General features: G+C 34.3%; 1 protein-coding gene across 1 annotated transcript in view; it reads left to right on the top strand.

The window, feature by feature from the left end:
- Positions 1 to 8,428: 8,428 nt before the first annotated feature.
- The window catches only part of LOC110109169 (tyrosine aminotransferase), a 23,854-nt gene continuing 12,046 nt past the window's right edge, over positions 8,429 to 20,236 (top strand). Inside the window, exons 1-3 of the mRNA XM_020840109.2 lie at positions 8,429 to 8,826; positions 15,729 to 16,068; positions 16,171 to 16,389. Of these exons, the coding sequence (XP_020695768.1) occupies positions 8,549 to 8,826; positions 15,729 to 16,068; positions 16,171 to 16,389 (837 nt within the window). The 5' untranslated portion in view covers positions 8,429 to 8,548. The remainder of the gene's footprint in view (positions 8,827 to 15,728; positions 16,069 to 16,170; positions 16,390 to 20,236) is intronic.

The raw sequence follows: 20,236 nt of genomic DNA, 5'->3' as shown, positions 1-20,236 counted from the left end.
CTGTGTACATATGTGTGTATAGTGAGGAGAAATTATTTTGTGCTGACACTGGACGGTTGGGAGATCAACCAGAATGTGCCATGTCACTCAGTACCGAGTGGTACCGAGCACCGGTAATTAAAAAAAAAAAAGTGGCGTGGTGCATTCTAATTGGTCTCCGGATACCGTTCAAAATAAATTTTCGTATAACATATGTATATTCATATGTTTGAACGATCTCCGAATTTTGCTCACATGGAAATGAGAGAGGAATGAAAAATAAAAAATGAACTTATTATTTATCTCTGTGATCGAATCATGCATCAGTGTATGGGCCAATCGACCCGTCCGTCCATCAATCCCATCCGTCTGATCAGATTCAGTTCTTTGAATTTTGATTTTTGATGTAATTTTACCCACGACAAGTCTTTTCCTTGCCGTCTTGTCCCCAATTTATAGCCTTCTCACATCCAATCCTCCCCCCTTCTCTCTCTCTGTCTCTCTCTCCCTCTCATCTTCCTTGTCTTTTTTCATCTTTCCATCATCCTTTTTTTAAAATAAAAATATAATTCTCTTTCTAAAATATATATTATATTAAAATTCTATGAATTTTTATTAATTGAATTAATACTATAAATAATGAGATATTTAAGACATAAATTTCATTATTTATATAATATAACATTTTCTAATGTAAGATTTTATTTGGATTGGCTTCCTTACTACTTATAAATTAAAAATTAAAAAATAATAAATTAAGAATTTTGATATTAAAAAGCTGATTTAAGAAAGCTGTCTCAAACGAAATCTAAGTTACTTAAACTATAAATCACTACGATAAAGAAAAAAATTGTTATATGAACTTAATGAAAATGAGTTGAAACTATCTTGGAGAGTTGGAGTATCAAAATTTTATTAGAAAGGGTATCAATGGGACCGATTGTGTTCGAAAATGGCAATAAAATCAATAGAATGCAAAGTGAGGATGAGACTGATGACTTATGTAGGCGGCGATGGGACTGAAGGCATGCGATGATGCGAAGCTCAATGACGTGGTAGTCGTGACGGATCTTGATGATGTGCTAAGCTTTGACGAGGATAATGTGAAATTTTTAATTATTACTTTTATTTTAAATATTGTGAGTAAATATTAAGTTTTTAATGTTAAAATGTAAAAAAAAAACTTTTTAGTCGTACGTTATGTAAATCCCTCAAATTTGATTAAAATTTAATTTTTTATTTAAATTAAATTTATCTAAAATTTGTTCAAATCAGTTTTTATACAAATTTAATTTGAGAATTTAGCAAAACTTTTTATTTTTAATTTTCAACTCTATGAATAATATAAAAATAGAAATTTTCTGTCACATTAGTCGGTTTTCATCCCATAGTAATAAAATAAATTATTTAAATAAGATAAATTATTTTTAATTAACTAATACATATCTTAAAATTAAAAATGAAAAATAATTAATAAAGTAAAAAAATAATAATTTCTAGAGACCTAAATTTTTTTATTTTCTATCTAACAGAGAATTGAAATGAGAAAAAATAATAAATTCACTATTCAAATAAATTTAATTTATTATAAATATAAATTTATTTTTCGTAGGAACTTTTCCGTATATTTACTGCATTCGGCTAAAGAAGCCCATCTGTCATGCCTTTTCAAGTATGTTGAAAATATTTTTTTTTTCAAAAATAAAAAATATTCCCTGTACATTTAATAAGTCATTTTTTATTATTTATTTGATCACGCATGCATTTTATGCATCGTATTTTTTAATATATAACATAAATTTTTTTAAAAATATTTGAAAACTTTATTAAAGTATTTGTCCTAAGAATAAATTCCAATCATCTAATATTAATTAAAATATTAATAAATGCTCAAAAAAATATATATAAAGTCTTAGACTTCGACAAATTTTTTAAAATAATTTTTAAAATATAATGTTTTTGTTTAAATAATTTATAATAAAAATCACTTTAAAAGAAATAAAAAAAGTCGATCAAAACAAAGCCTTAACTTTTATGTGTAGATTCAAAGTATAAAGATAGTACAATCATCAATAAATCAATTATTTAGGCTCCATTTGGGGGCAAACTATTACGTTCGGTGTCCGGATTCGTCTGGACATCAATTTTGACGCACCACATCACCAAAATACATCAGATCCCGGTGTATTTAATTGGCTCACGTGGCGCGTCTTGATTGGATGTCCGGACGTCCGGTGACCGGACGTAATAATTCGCCCCATTTGGGATGGTTGTTGTACCTTTTTATAAATTAACATTTTAGTATAAAATTTGATGAAATTAAATTTTGTATTAAAAATTATTTTAGAAAATAATAAAAAATTGTCCCAAACAATATCTTTATAATCATAAATTTGACTTTTATTTTATAGAAATTTTTATTTAGCTATTATTTTTGTATTATTTAAAAAAAATTTATATTAAAAGCTATTTTTGATATGTAGATGTGATAATTTGCAATAACTGTAAGAAAATTTTGCTGATTTTCTTAAAAGTAAATTTATAATACATTTAATTAACTGATTTTAAAATTTATTTCTCAACAAGAACTTTAGAGTCATCCTCATAAAAAATTGTAACAGCCCCAAATAAATCCCTATAAACATTTAAAATAGAGTTCTCATAACATTTGATCAATACTTTTCATCATTAAGAATTAAAAAAAAAAAGATATTATGATACAAATTTTATTAAAATAAACATAAAATTATTGAATTTATTTTTAGAATATTATTACAATAACAACATCAAGCCTTCATCCCACTGTGTGGGGTCAGGTAGATGAATCTTTTTTCTCTATTGTGTTTTGTTAAGAGCTAAATTCTTATTTAAACCTAATAAAAATAAAATTCTATTTTTTATATTTAATATTTTATAACCAAATCTTTTTAGGTGTGCCTCTACCTTTCTTAACATATAAAAAATCGAGCTACTTCAACCTTTTCATATTAACACTCTTGTGCATCCTCATCTCTGCAACACTTAATTTTGTACTATGCTTCTCATTTAATGGCTAACATTCTACGCCATAAAGCATTGCCGGCATGGGCGGATCCCCATTATATTGAGGGGGGCAAATGCCCACCCTCAAATTTTTTTTTTTTTATTTTAGAAGCGATATTTTGAAATATTTTGGATATTTTAGGTATTTTGCCCCCACCTAAAAAAATTATTTTGCCCACCTTGAAAAAAGAAACTGGATCCGCCCCTGATTGCAGGTCTCACCACCATCTTATTGAATTTTTCTTTTAAGCTTTAGAGGGACCTTTCTACCATAAAAGATGCTCAAACGAAAGCCTTTAAACTCAAAGCCTTTATCTATAAAAAACTTCCTTTGAACAATTACCTTACAACAACAACACCACAAATTCTTTATTCCACTATGTGGGGTCGGCTATATAATCTTTTATTATTATTATTATGTATTTTTAAGAGTTAAATTCTCATTTAAGAATAATTATCTTACAGTTAATTTAAAAACATCACCAATTCTTCCTAATAAAAAATTTCAAGTAAAAATTATTATATTAAACACTCTTATGCCACATAAGATATTTTGAAGTAAATCCTACATCTTCATAAAATTTTAGAATGATGAATTAATAATCAATATTTTTTTTTATAATTAGTATAATATATAATTAAGTTGTTTAAAGTAAATAGTATATTTTTCTCAAAATAAAACTATAATATATATCATTCATTAAATTATAATTTAATAAAATATTCTTCCTTAAAATTTATTCTCTGATTTAAATATACGACAAATTCGATGAAAATAAAGTCATCCACATTTGAGCCCATAAAGAATATTGGGCTTGTCGTTATGCCCATCTCAGGTAGGGATATGAATATTTCAAGGCCCAGTATATAAAAAACAAATTTACTTAGTAATTTCCTAAGTTCTGTTATATTTATCAATGTGCTCATTTATTATTCAATAAAAATATTATAAGAAATTTCATAAATGGTTGTTTAATTATCAATTAATTGGTTTTAGCAACTTAATTCATCAAAAGTATATGTGATAGGTTAAAAAAAGTATCTGGATCAGACACGAATCTCGAGACAAGTTTAAATTGAAAACTTAAAAATGTATGTTTCAGAACAGTTGAACTCTGATTTTGGCAAACTTAAAGTCGAATTAAACATCTCGACCATACAAACTAAATTACGCCAAAATTTGTCAAATCCGAGCCCAAATATGTCCAAATCAACGTACATTAATTGATGGACCAGATGACCCTCAAAATTGGCATGCTTTTAGAATAATCGAGCAACTCAATGAAAAGAATTCTACAAGCTCAAGATAGTTTAATTCTAACATCATTAGGGCAACTAAAGGCTAAATACGGAACAAACATTTTTTAATCGAAGGAATCAATATAGGTCGTTCGATATAGCGCTCCGAATTCTTACACCCCTCTCTTTATCTATGTCTAAAATTGAAATATTAAACTCTAGATCTCACCAGCACTGCAAAAAATTCTGGTGCACAACAATATCATATATCTAATAATGCACTATGTAATATAATATTAATTATAAATGAGATGAACATAAAGTTTAAATTTATTTATTTTATTAGCTTTTCATTGAATAATCGTCCACCTTGTTATTTGTTTTCAATTTTAATTAAGACTAAAGCTCTAATCATTCTAAAAATAAAATAATATTTAAAATAAAACCGGCACTCGACTGCTCAAACCATGAAAATGAAAAATTATTTTTTTAAGACAAAACTCTCAAGTCTCAACCATTCAAATTAGAAGCGCACAGCTCCCATGAATAAAATTAGACCATATTATTATAGTATTATATGAAAAATTTAGAAAAAAAAAAATTGGGACAATTTAGTTATTATTTTGATTTTCAGATTGTTATTATTGTTGTGTTATGGAGTATTCACCGTGGTAGAGAAATATATAGTTTAACGTCTTAGCATTGTACGAAGATCCAGCACACAAACAGATAAGATAGAGGGTGTAGCGTTCATAAGATACACAATAGTTTTTACGTGGAAACCCCTGAAAAGGGGGGAAAACCGAAGGGTCTGGCCCAGTTTGAATGAATACACTAGTATTTTCAGTCGATTACAAATGAGGCCCTTCTTAAGGACAAGGCCTTAGCTTGATGTCAAAAATTTACATCATATAAAGTGCATTACATGGTGGGAGTTACAATAATCAACATAGACATGTTTGTTTGTTTGGCATGACCATAGTTGATAGGATATAGAGGTCGAAAAGACCATAGTATGCAGGAGACTGGAGTCAGAAAGACCATTGTCCGGCGATGTAGGTCCGAAGGACCGTAGTATGCAGGAGGCCAAGGTCAGAAAGACATTTGTTTGGCGATGTAGGTCGGAAGGACCGTAGTAGGAGATGAAAATCAGAAGGATCATAGTCGGCAGGAGACAGGGATCCAAAAGACGGTAGTTGGTCGGAGATCAGGGTCAAAATGACCGTTGTAGTAGGGTGATACTCTGATAGAACTCTGGGCATCAAGTGGTGGCCCGACAGAAGTTCGGGCCTCAGGTGGTGGTTTGGCAGAAGTCCGGGCCTCAGTTGATGGTTCGACGGAAGTTTAGGGCCTCAAGTGGTGGTCCGGTGGAGCTCAAGGCATCAGGTGGTGGTCTGATAGAAGTATAGGCTTCAAGTGATGGTCTGGTATAAGTCTGTGTCTCAAGTGGTAGTCTGACATAAGTCTGGGCCTCAGGTGGTGGTTCGGCCGAACTCTGGCGTTAGGCGGAGCTCAGGGTCTCAAGTGTTGGTCTGGCAAAACATCGGCATTAGGCGGTGGTTCAGCAAAGCTCAAGCCCTCAAGTGGTGGTCCAATGGAACTGCGACGTTAAGCGATGGTTCAACGGAGCTTAGGGCCTCAAGTGGTGGTCCGGAAAAACTTTGACGTTAAGCGGTGGTTTGGCGGAGCTTAGGGCCTCAAGTGCTGGTCCGGCGGAATTATGACGTTAAGTGGTGGTTCGGTGGAGCTTAATGCCTCAAGTGGTGGTCTAGCGGAACTCCAACGTTAGGCGGTGGTTTGGTGGAGCTCAGAATCTCAAGTGGTAGTCCGGAGGAACTCCGGCGTTTGGCGGTGGTTCGGCGGAGCTCAAGCACTCAAGTGGTTGTTCGGCGGAACTCCGACTGTGGTCGAGGAGAAGCGAGGAGGCAAGAGCGATCTCTGATCTCTCTCTTGTTCTCTTGCTTGGAGCCCCTCTTTCAAGAGGGGGGAGGGGTCTATTTATAGATTTCCTAGAGTGGCATGGTCCATAAATAGGTGGGAGACAAGGGCAAATGGGGAGTAGTTGGATGGACAACTGATGTTGAATCCCTGGATTGTGGACCATTTGATGATCATTTGAATGTCTTAGTGATGTCGGAATTTAGTGATCTTGGGCTCGTTAGATTTGTCTCATCGAGCCGCTTGATTCGACTATAAGTATGTCATGTTTGGAAACCGTTTGGTAATCCAAATTATGATTCGAACCCTCCAACAACGCTTCAGACCCTTAATTTGGACCAATTTGGGCTTAGATTGAGTCGAATTTGGTGTCATGGGTTCGTATTTTCGAGACATTCAGTTCTACTATAAGTTTGTTAAAATCAGAGTTCATATGGTTTCCAATTTAATTTTTGAAGTTTCCAACTTGATTTTTTCTCGAGATTTGTGCCCGATAAAGATAATTTTTGAGGAAGTATCAATTATAATTTTTATTTGCACACTATTTTCTTAATGCTTTAAAAAAATATAATACTTGTAAGTTGCTTTTCACAATAACTTTAGGCTTCATTTGGGATAACTTAATCATTTCTTTCTAAAACATTTTTTTACTTTTTTATACTAAGCATTAATAAAGATTGTTTTTTTAAAATATAATTTAATAATAATAATAATAATAATTTTTTGTTAAAAAACATAATGTGACACAATAATATTAAATATTAATTCATTAATGAAAACGATTATCCAATTATATTTGCAATTAATCATGCTTTATGTGCTATACTCTGATAGTTTTGGTGTATGATTCTGATATAATCTAAAGACAATTCTGAATTGATCAAAAACATATTTGCAAAGAAGATATTAGAAAATGTAATATTGAATAGTCATTAAAATTTTCAGAAAAAAAAATATTATTATAAAAATATATAAGTTCCATTTCGAAGGGATATTATGATTATTTTCACAAAAACTGTCTTATGTGATTTTTTTTTTAATAATAATGCTTTTATCTTATTTTTCTTCAATATTATGCATTTCAATATTTTTTTTGTTAATATTTCATAAAAAATTACCTTATGGGGCACATATCTTGAAATATATTTGGATTGAAAACTTCCAATACTAAATTCAGGGCCATTCAAACTCTGATAATTCAAACTTATGGTCGACTTGATCGCCTTGAATAGGCAAACCCAACAACACCAGAAATGATCCAATTTGAGCTTGAATGAGCCCAAACCAAGGGCCTCAAGCGTAATTGAAAACTTCATAATATTAATTGGATAAAAGAATGATCTATAAATTTGACATGCTTATAGTTGAATCGAGCAGTTTGATGAAATTAATATACACATCGAACACAAATATTGTTTAATTCTAAAATCATTAAGACACTTAAATATTCAATAAATGATTATAATAAAGGGAGTCAATTTCTAAAAAATTCCCTCTAAATATTTAAAATTTTTTTTTTGAGGGTGGGCATTTGCCCACCCTTAGGCCAATGTGGATCCGCCTATGTTTAATTCTAACATCATTAAGACACTTGAATATTCAATAAATGATTATAATAAAGGGAGTCAATTTGAGCTGTCCAATGGAGTGTTCTGGAGTTTTTTTATATTTAAAAATATTTAAATCTAAAAAATCTATAAATAGGACACACTCTCAACGTGAGAGGGGATGCGGAGCTTGGAGCTCGAACTTAAACTTTGGCTTAAGATTCAAGATAGTTCTAAGGCTATAATGATCCAGGAGCACCACTCGAGCACTATTGTCTTATGATCACTATGAGCTCCTCGGACTACCATTTCTGACTACGGTTCATGAATTATCGTCGCCCAACTACAGTCCTCGTATCATGATCACCATACTGCATGTAAGCAAGTAAAGCGTTTATACACTAAAAAACGAATGACAAAAATACATCACTTGACTGTCATCATACGTTTTTGCCCGCTAATGAATTCATAAGTGATTCTCCATATCAACCTAGCCTTGATGGAGAAGACAATTGCTGGTAGTGATTTTTGACGGAAGGTTTAAAGAAAATGTTAGAATTGATTAAAAGAGAAATTTGAAGTGGTATATTAATAAATATAAAAATTTAGATGTTAAATATGTATTTTCAATAATTTTAGAGGTTATGAATGTAAATTTTTTTTATTCTCCCTCTTCTAGAAAACAACGCTGGTCTGACTCTTTCCTTCACTTCCCGCCCCACCGTCTCCCGCGTCATTGTCTCCTAGCCCTAATCTACTCCGAGCAGTTCAATACAGCGCCTGAAACCCGAATTACTGAGAATATGGATGATGTCGACAGCGAAGTAGCTCAGTGGAGGTTCTCGGCAAGCAACGCTGTTGTTAACGCACCGAGCACGTCAATCCGCTCGGCCTTGCACGCGGTAATGGCGAATCTCGACGAAAATGATGAGAGGCCTGTGGCTTCACTCGGCTTTGGCGATCCCTCCGTTTTCCCCAGCTTCAGGACAACTCCCGTCGCGGAGGATGCGATTGTTTCGGCGCTGAGGTCGGCTAAGTTCAATTGTTACGCCCCTGCCGCCGGTATTCCTACAGCCAGATGGTTAGCTTTTTCACGCCTAATTTCTTTTTTGATTATGGTTGATTGGACCAATGGATATGACGCAACTATAAGAACATGAACATAGAAACATATGTTATTGAATTATAGGATACAAATAAATATAAAGAACAATACATAATTTTTTAGTATAAGCTGAATTCCAATCTTTAATAAGCGGAATTTCAATACATGTCATTGGAAATAGCTTCAAAATTTTTGTATAAATATTAAAAATATGGTAAGAATTTGCATAAGTTTAATACACATGAAATAGTTATAACCTAATTCATATAATGATAAATTTTCTTCTTTTGCAAAATAAAATAAAATAAATATCATGGAAAAAGAAGCAATCTAAATAAAGTATAATTATGAATATCATATTTAAGTTATCATTTTTCAAAATTAACAAACTTTTATTAGTATTCCACTCTTTTACAGTTTTGTTATTCTCATTAATGCTATTTTACTTAACCCACGACATTCACATCTGATATATATGACCTTTATTTATTTATTATTTATTTAATTGGACAAGTCGATGGTGTGTTCTACAAGTGGCGGTCATGTGGCAGCCATGTATTATGTCTTGCATAGATTGGGCACTACATGTTTTGATGTTATTAAGTGTCAATGCATAACAAATCTATCATGCTCTAACCTAAGAGAGCCATTTTTGTCATAACTCATTATCAATCAGAATTTAGCCTTTGGTGGTTGGTTTCTTTCCTAGTTCATGTAGTTTGAGGTCATGGCAATGATTTGAGCAAAATAAGGTTGTGTTTGGCTGTAAAAGTTGTATTTTTTTAGCGTTAGTTATCTTATTGTGAATGCAAGTGGATGCATGATTCCTTCTGAGTACAGTACAAATACAATTACCTAATTTCATGGGAAGTCATCTTCTTGGCCTGATGAGAGTTTTTTTTTTCTCTTTCTTGCTATATTTCTTTTCATTGACTTTTTCTTCTAAATAATTTATTTTTGCTAGTTTATTAGTAGTGATTTTGGTCAAGATTTGATACATTATAAATATAATTTTGTTGAAATCAACTCATTTGCTTATTTCATTTATTTATTTTATATTTATTGTTGAAACTATTGAAATTTTGCAATCACTTATTTATCATACGAGCTTAAAAGCTATTGCTTATTTACTTTAAAGAGAGTTGTTGACTTGATTGATAGCTAGTAATCTATGAATCATTAATTTAATTTTTTCATTGCATACAAGTATATTTCAAATTATACTTGTTGCATTATGAAACATTGTCATCCTACATCAAATTGGAATTATGTCTTATAGTTTTAACATCATGTTAGTTAAATGTAGGGCATATTAATTGATAAAACACCTGTACAACTTGAAGACAAGACAAGCAGAATAGCAGTTGCTGGCGGTAAGCAGAGAAAGGAAGAAAATGAAGATGCAGAATAGAGCAAAGTTTAATTCATGTATATTCAATCTATTAGTGAACTGTATATATGTATATATATATATACATATATACATACACACACACACACACACACACTAAAGCTGGGAAGAGTAATTTACATAAATGCCAAAGAGTTTGTTAAAAAGTAACGGTAGAGATTTAATCTAGGTAACAAAGTAATAATGTGATTTTTGAACTTGTGCACGAAACGTCTACTCTTGCAGAGTAGCGGAGATAGTAACAATAAAAACCAAATGTGTTGAAGTAGCTCTAATATCTCCCCTCAAGTTGAGATATCTGTGATTGTCAACTTGGTTATGAGAGTTGTGAACATGGAGTTTGGTAAAGCCTTGGTAAAAATATCTGATATCTGGTCAGTTGAGGAGATGTGTTGTGCCGAAGTAGTGTGTGAATGCATGGCCTCCATGATAAAATGATGGTCGATCTCAATAAGCTTTGTGCGGGCATGAAAAATATGATTGTCGTCAAGGGAGAGGGCGGATATGTTGTTGCAGAATAGAGGTATTGTGTCCAAGGGAATTGAAAAATCAGAGCAGAGGTGACGTAGCCATATGACTTCGATGGTAGTTGCAGCAAGTGATCGGTATTAAACCTCTGTAGAAGAGCGGACAACTATTGTCTATTTTTTTTTACACTCCAAATGATGAGATTCGGACAAAGGAAGACATAAGACACAAAAACCTGTAGTGGATTTGCGGTCGGTAGAATCACTAACCCAATCAGAATATGAAAAGGCATGAAGTTGAAGAGGACCTTGTCAAAGAAGAAGCCCATAATAAGCTGTGCCTTTTAGATATCATAAGATGTGTTTAAGTAACTGAAAATGATAGTCGAGTGGAGTATGCATGTGCTACATATTTTGTTAATGACAAAGGTGATATCAGGGCGAGTGGAAGTAAGATATTGCAATGAGCCAGCTAACTGTCGAAACAGAGAGGGATTGTGGAATGGTTGCTGCAGTTCGAGTGCTGAAGGGAAATTGGAGGGGAGCGGATTCAAGATGGGCTTGCAATTTGTCATTCCAACTTTTTGAAGAAGTTCCATAATGTAGGATTGTTGAGTAAGATGATATGAATTGTTGTTATGCATAACATCAATACCAAGAAATATGGATAGCTTGCCAAGGTTTCGCATGTTGAAGCTTTGGGTGAGTTTGTGGAATTGATTAGTCACGAAGTCTTCATTTTTTCCTATAATTAGAATGTCATCTACATAAATGAGGATGTAAACTCTTATATTATTGGTATTATATATCACGAGAGAGGAGTCTGAAGTGCTCGAATGGAAGCCATAAAGATTTTGATAGGAAGAGAGGGTAGCGAACCATTGGCGTGGAGCTTGTTTGAGTCCGTAGAGGGCTTTTTTTTTAGAAGACATACTTGGTGAGGGAATTGAGGATTTTTAAAGCCCTAAGGTTGAGACATAAATATAGTTTTAGCTAGATGACCATGAAGAAAAGCATTAGTGATATCAAGTTGTAGGATTGGCCACTGAAATTGAAGAGAAACGGTACGAAGTAGATGGACCGTGGGAGATTTTTATACAAGGCTGAAAGTCTCATGATAATCAAGCCCATACTCCTATTTGTATCCTTGGGCAACAAGCCACGCCTTATAGCGAGCAATGGAACCATCGGAGTGCATCTTAATTTTAAATATCCATTTTTTGCCGATAACATTTATGATGAGGTTGAGGGGGAACAAGAATCCAAGTACTTTCTGAGCTTGCAAGGAATTGCATTCATCTGAAAGAGCTTCACGCCATTCAATCACTTTGATGGCTGAAGTGTAGTAGGTGGGAGTAGGTGGAGATGATGTAATAGTATGGTGAAGATGGAGTATTTGCCGAGGTTTTAAGGAATCCGTGTGGAGATGGGTAGTCATGGGTGACGGTGTGGTTGAGTAGTTGGGAGGCTGTGAATGGAGGATGGGGTGGAAGAAGCTGAAGAGGGGGGAGGGGAGCAGTTGTGTTGGAGGATAAGAGTGGGGAGGGATTGTTTGGAGGAGTAGGATTAGATGACAAACTATGTGGGAAAGTGGAGTGGAGAATAGAGGGAGGAAATGAGAGTGAATTGTTGTTTGTGGAGGTATGGGGTGTGATTGGGGTAACGTCATAGGTGGTGTTTTCATCAAATAAGACATGCCTGGAGACAAACATTTAGCCGGTAGTGCAGTTATAGCATTTATAACCTTTTTTATTTGAAGCATTGTTTAAAATTGTGCAATATGAGGCTCGCCTCAGCGCAAATCTAGTGAAAAACGCATTAAGCCGTACAACTCTATCTTTTTTTATGAGGCTTGCACCTTAGCTTGGTTGAGGCACACCTTGAAGCACGCCTCGCCTCTAACATGTATTTTTTTTGTTAAAATTAACATAAATCACGCCTTCCTACTCATTGGAGCCACAATAACTTTATCTCAACTGCCTTTACCACCAGTCCGGTGCTTTCGTCGTAGCCAACATCATCGCAGTTGTCATCGACGATCACTTGAAAGTCGCACACCACCATCCTAAAAATTTTGCAGTATTAATCTCATCGTTATGTTGATGAAAAACATTTATAAAAGATGATCATTATTGAAATAAATTAAGAAGAAGCAGATTGAGAGGCATTCAACTCCACAAGAAGAGGCAGAAGATAGACTAATTTGTTATGGTGACAGCTCAAATAAAAATCACCTCAATGATGACAGTGCAGATCATTTTTAAGTTGTCAATTATTTAAGCTTTTGTTACAAATTAAATGTAAATGAGTATTGAGAAAGAAGAAATTTGGAGTTCAACTTAATGTTATATGATACTTTTATGTAATTTCTATATCTAATATTATTTTGCTCTTATAATATTTGCTCTTATAGTTAAACTTAAGGCTTACGCCTCGCCTCACAAATAAAAAAAGGTCTCAATACCTAATTGAGCAATTTAAATGTCTAAGAATGTTGTTTGGGGTTTAAAATCTCGTTAATTTAAAATCCTATTTTCAAACTAAATACCCGCATGTGTTCCGACCGTCGCACATAACTCCTAATTCAAAGATCTGAGAATATTGTACGGGTTATATTTCAAGTACACTCCTCCTCCTTGAAAGGACTTGCGTCGACACGTCTTAGATTAACAAGTGAATAACTAATCGCAAATGTACCGGGATATTTAATTTTAAAGTTCACATTAGGCCTTCAAAGGCTCTTTAAATGAAACTTATCATTAAAATATAAGCTCTTGGTTCTCATCGTTGGTATTATAACTCACAATATCAGTAATTAAACTGATCCTCTGTTAGTGGACAAATAGAATTGACATGGTTCAAATGACAAATATAAAACTTGTTTAAATATCCTTAATGATGGCCGTATTTAAAGTTGATATCAATCGGTTAATTTTTAAATTTTATTAAAACTCTTAAGCTCAATGTTTATTAAAGAATTGTATATTTAAAAATTAAAATTAATAATCTTAATTTAATGCAAAATTCACCCACCATTTGCAACAATTTAGCTAGGGTGATGGACTCCAAGATAACTCTAGCTGTCAAAGAGCGAATATCCAAATCGAGAATGTCATTAAGATTCATTCTCAAATAATATCTTGCCAATAAGGAAGTGGCATTGTCCTCTAACCAGTGGTTTGGCCAGATTGCTCCACAAAACTCGTAGCTTTGCCAGACGACTCTATGTGGTATGGTTATGACAAGTCCTTTAATCGGTATTTTGGCCAGAACGACTCCATGTGATAAACAATTATGACCGCGACTCTCTGACCTAGTGGCTTGATTTGAACGATTCCACTATATCATGTTCATGGTTAAAAGCTCGCATGTTCCCCAATGACTATTTACCATTGAGTAATGAATTATAAGGTATAATCGATAGGGCACAAGTTCTTTGCAAGCTTAGGTCGAGTTGAATTCGTCCCTTAGACAAACATTTATCCCATTTCTACAAGGTGCCCTTGTACAAAGCTATAAGGTGCTCTTGTACAAAGCAACCCATGACTTCTGTTAAAGATCATTCTGTTAGGTTGGGTTGACTGCCTCTTCTAACTATGTTGATTAGGGAACATGATGACCCGGGACGACGGAACTATGGGATGTTGATCGGGTTTATCATCATTCCCCAATCATCTGCTTTAAGTGCACGGTAATAAATTTCCAATTTTAAATATCTACTTATGCTGCTACTATATGCTAGATACTAAGTATCTGTTTTACAACTAGCCTTAATTGAAAGTGCTCTCTCATTATTGAGAAGGGTAATTAACTATAGGGGCTTGCACATTTAGGAAACCAGAACTCATATCTTAAAGTCCTCATTATACGGGACAAATCTCTAGGTATTGTCTTCTCTCTATTTAATTTGTTTTCCGAAAAATTTCCCCTGAACATAATCCATTAAAACTCTTCCCGGATATAACGCGTAGAGGCCGAGGCCCCAAAAGTTCAAATTTTCGGAGCTCACAATATAGATACTATTTCTCATCACGGTTATAATAATAATTTCTCAAGTATTCTTATTTAATTTTATAACATGTTCTTGTTATACTCATTTTTATCATACGTAAGTATCAATTAGTGACTTCTTTATTTCTATTACTGGCATCATTATTGTATAGGAGGTGTAGTTGTGCTTTATACTTTATAAAGTCACCTTTACATCTCCAAAATAGTTTATTCTCCTTTATAATCCAAAATCACTTTTTATTTTGTTTAATTAGCTTTAATTTGAGTAATTATTCTCCATATGTATCTTTATTTTTGGTACATTAAATCTACCTAGGAATTTAACAATTTTTCTTTCAAAATTTCACATAAAAAAAAAAAATTTATATCGTGTGCTTCAACTTTGTTTGATAATGCTGTAGTACTATTGTTATATTTATAAGTTATATGAAATAAAGTCATTCCTACTATTAGTAAGAAGGATGACTATTTTGCAAATCTTGGCCATGTTCGTGAGGCTATGGAGGAAGTGCAAATAAAATTTCAAGTTTTAATTGCACATGTTTGTACACCCCCAAATTGTGATTTGCCATATTATTGAAAAGCAAATCATAAAAGAATATCATCAAATGAAGTCTATCTTTTTACACGACCTAAACCCCTTTTTAAATTTCATTCATTGTTGAGAAACCTATAAAAACTGTACGCTTACATAACTCATGCTGAATGTCTTTTGTCATTAATACAAAAATATACAAATTTAAAAGCACTTTTTATGTACATGAACTTATATTATTTTTTTTAAACAACTTTAGAAATTTCAGAATATTTTTTTTGTTATTTTCCATAATTTTCTATTCGTTGCTTTAGTATTCAAATTTAAATTATAAAAATTTGTTGACACTGACATGATTTTTCATTAGTATCTCCTATAAATTGATGATATAAATTTGATAAATATTAGATGGTTATGCTATGTTTTATGAAAAATCATCCCCTTCAAATGACAGTGCTATTGTTGAATACCTCTCTGGAGATCTACCATACAAGCTGTCACCAGACGATGTTTTTCTTACCAGTGGTTGCACCCAAGCAATTGAGATTGTTGTCTCTGTTCTTTCTCAGCCTGGTGCAAATATCTTGCTACCCAGGCCTGGTTTCTCAGTATATGAGGAACAATGTGCATCTTCTGGACTGGATGTTAGGCATTTCAACTTGGTTTCAGATAGAGAATGGGAGATTGACCTAGACATGGTTGAGTCTCTTGCTGATGATAAGACAGTTGCTATGGTTGTCATCAACCCTTGCAATCCTTGTGGGAACGTCCTAAGCTATCAACATTTGTCCAAGGTGGCTTCAATGGAATTAGTGCTTGATTCATTTTTTTTAGTTTTCTTTGCTGATATAGCATACAAGTTTTTTCTGTAATCGTGGTTATGTTTCATATTTAAGGTAGCTGAAACCGCCAAGAAGCTTGGTATAATGGTCATTGCAGATGAGGTATACGGTCATTTGACCTTTGGAAAGAATCCATTTGTGCCAATGGGAGCTTTTGGGCAGACTGTCCCTGTTCTGACTCTTGGATCTTTATCAAAAAGATGGTTGGTGCCTGGTTGGAGATTGGGTTGGATAGCTGCAACTGATCCTAACGGTATTCTGAAAAATACGAAGGTAATAATTTTTTTTTACATAGAGGCGTCTTCTTTTTCCCTGAGATTAAAATCTTTGAGATAGTTTAATAAGGTATTTCACTATATAATTATCGATCAGGAAATGTTCTTTGATGGATTACTTCATTTGATAATGTCAAAATCTCAATCATCCATTGGCATTTGATCCCACGGTCATGATGAGAATCCGTGGGAGGCTCACCTGGATCACGTCACTAACCTTCTATATTTGGGTAGCTAAATTAGGAAGGATTATATTGAGGCAATTATATATCAATTAGAAGTTATTTATTTCTTTATTAAGACATCTTGTATAGATCTATAAATAGGGATAATTTTGTATAATAAGTAGAAGGTATTTTTACCCTTTTCAAATTCTATGAATTCTAACATGGTATCAGAGCCAACGGCCTTAATTGCCGTCGAAGAACGATCCTAGATCGTCGGAGGAGGAAGAGAAAAGAAGCTCGGGACATCCGAGACTTGATCGCTGCCTACTCGTACACGCTGGACTGGACGGACGATTCAATCGAACTTCCGATCAAAACGGAAGATAGTCGAACAGCCACGAACGAGCCATGCACGCAATCTCTACGCCTCCTGCGAAGCAATGACGCCGAAGCGATGCTGAGGACGGACGCCGCAGACGAAGCTCCCCTAACGACAGAAGCTTCCCGATCCGACAGAAAGGGAAAGTCGTCAAAGGAGCGTAGCCACGAAGGAGCCGAAGAAGCGACGCTGGACCCAGAAGCCCGAAGCCTGAAGCCAAATGAAATCGGACGGGCCGAGCAAACTGTGACGAAGTCGAAGGAAGGAAAAAAGCGGTGGGGCCTTGCGGGACGGACGGGCCGAGCAAACCTCCTGCGAGACTGATCCAAAGGAAGGAAACATCAAGACCTCACGGGAAGGAGCCGCCTAATTTTGAGCCAACTCTCGTGCGTGCAGAAGCAACAAAGCTTGCGACCGAAGCCAAGGTCACGGACGGAGCTCACGACACGGATAGAGCTGACAACGTGGACAGAGCTACATTGCCCAGACGACGAAGCCGGAGCTTGCGAATGAAGCCATAGATGGAGGCAGACGGAGCGTTACCAACAAAAGTTGAAGACAGACGCCGGTACACCGAAGACAGACGCCGCAGAATCCACAGTCGGTGCCGCAAGAAGCTTCCGACACTGCTCTCATGCCGATGCCATGTTAACTTGGCTCGGTCCAGTTTATTAAACCAAGCGGTTCGGTTTATTAAACAAAGAGATTTGAAAAAAAATGAAAAAAAAAACCTTAAATCAGATTTAAGATCTTATTAAGATCTAATATCAGCATTTATTGCTGATACAAGCAAATCAGCCTTTATTGCTGATCAAATCAGCCTTTATTGCTGATACAAGCAAATCAGCCTTTATTGTTGATCAAATCAACCTTTATTGCTGGAATTATGAGGAATGCACGTTCCCACCTCCGGCCTTCATTGCCAGAATTTTGTCATATATTGTCGTGCCTTCATTGCCGACCTTCCCTTGATAATCGAGAAGGAGACAGACCTAAAGGATAATTAATCCATCTTCTTTGTTGTCCCACCACCGGCCTTTATTATCATTTCTTATATCTTGAGGGCTATTGTTCAACGCAGCCTTCATTGCTGCCCTTTCAGGCTTGATTGATATAGCTTTCATCGCTATCATTTGTCATTGAAGCTAATTCTCCCACAATCTTGACCAAATGGAAGAATATGATGTACCAAGGGACTTGTTAGCTCTACCTCTGAGCGAGTAATTCCAAGCTGGTCTCCAGCTTGAGGGGGAGTGTCAAAATCTCAGTCATCCCTGGCATTTGATCCCACGGTCATGATGAGAATCCTTGGGAGGCTCACCTGGATCACGCCACTATCCTTCTATATTTGGGTAGCTAAATTAGGAAGGATTATATTGAGGCAATTATATATCAATTAGAAGTTATTTATTTCTTTATTAAGACATCTTGTATAGATCTATAAATAGGGATAATTTTGTATAATAAGTAGAAGGTATTTTTACCCTTCTCAAATTCTATGAATTCTAACAGATAATTTATGAAAATGTTCTATTATTTATGTTGTATGCATAATTCAAGCACGGTTTAAACTAAATCATCACATCACCAACCTTGAAGTGATTTTAAGCATCCGTGGCTTAATGCATCATATCCTGGGGTTTAGAGCATTATTAATACAAATCTAAGATGATATGCACAAAATATCAGATTTACAGTCGCCTATCTCTAGTTTAGGCAAAGTTAGCTTTTTTGATGAAAATCTGGAAACACTTGGATATTGCTTCAAAATATAATTTAATGATAGTTGAAAAATATATAAATTTTTTAAGAAAGATGAGATTGAAATAAACCATACAACAATTATGACTCACACGATAGTAAGACGAGCAAATTGTATTATATTTGATTAAATTCCAAACTCAAATCTAAATATCTATTACAATTTTTTTTTTATATTAAAAAAAAAACAAGTATAGAAGTCATTTAAGAATATCCAAGCCTCATGTCATTACAAGAAGAAATTTTCACCCAAAAGTTGAAGTCAACAGTTGCCTGGCACTTAAAGAGTTTATATCCAATCATAATATATAAGTTTGAGAGAAAATCTAGAAGTTTAAGAAAAGTGATAGATTAAAATTTTAAATGTCTTTTCATTTTTATTTATAATCATACAACAACAACATCAAGCCTTTGTCCCGCTACGTGGGGTCGGCTACTTGAATCCTTTTACTTCATTGTGTACTGTTAAAAGTCAAATTCTCATTTAAATCTAATAAAGAAAGATCATTTCTAGTATTTTCTAATGAAGTCTTTTTAGGTCTACCTCTACCTTCTTAACATAAGTCAAATCTAATACCTCAACTTTCTTAAGCAGGTCATCGGAAGGCCTACATTTAATGTGACCAAACCATCTAAGGCGACTCTCTCTAATCTTATCTTCCATTAGAGCTACTCTAACCTTTTCACGTATATGCTCATTTCGTATCCTATCTCTAAGGGTAAAACCACTCATCCACCTAAGCATCCTCATCTCTGCAACACTTAACTTAGTATTATGCTTCTCATTTAATGGCCAACATTCGGCACCATAAAGCATTGCAGGTCTCACACCATCTTATAGAATTTTTCCTTAAGTTTGAAGGGGACTTTTCTATCGCACAACAAGCCCGATGCATTCCTCCACTTCAATCATCCAACTTGAATTCTGATGATAATATCCACATCTATTTCATCATCACTCTGAACAATAAATCCAAGATATCTAAAACGTGTACTCTTATTAATGATTTGATTGCCCAAAGTCACTAGGTCTATTGCTACTAAAATTACACTCTATATATTCAGTTTTAGATCTACTCAAGCGAAAACCTTTTGGACTTTTATTTATAATCAATCAAGACTCAAAATTGATAGTTTATTGTTAGACCGGTCCACTGGACCGGTCCAGCCGGTCTAGGCGGGACCGGTTCACAGGCAAAATCACGAAACAGCTCCACCTGGGCGGAAGCCGCGCGCGAGACGCACGTCTTGCGGGACCGTTTCGGGAAGGAAATTTGAGGAAGTTTAGGAGGGAAATTGATTGCAGGGACTGTTTAGGGAATTCCTTTTGAATTGTATGCATTAAATAATTGATTTGGCTAGGGTTTGGGCATCTTGAATTTGGCTGAAATTTGAGATCTCGTAGATTTAGGTTTTCTTTGGGCTCTATCGGCGTCTAGAGATTTGGGAGAGATCAATCCTCCTCTCGAATTGAGGATCAATTGTATCTTTGCTATTTTCCTTGCTTTTCTAGTGAAATACAAGCATATTATTGTGTT

Source organism: Dendrobium catenatum, unplaced genomic scaffold (assembly GCF_001605985.2).
Source record: "Dendrobium catenatum unplaced genomic scaffold, ASM160598v2 fragScaff_scaffold_1056, whole genome shotgun sequence".
In the NCBI taxonomy this organism is placed as follows: Eukaryota; Viridiplantae; Streptophyta; class Magnoliopsida; order Asparagales; family Orchidaceae; genus Dendrobium; species Dendrobium catenatum.
The sequence above is the reverse complement of the archived record's forward strand: the minus strand, read 5'-3'. Positions and strand labels throughout refer to the sequence as shown.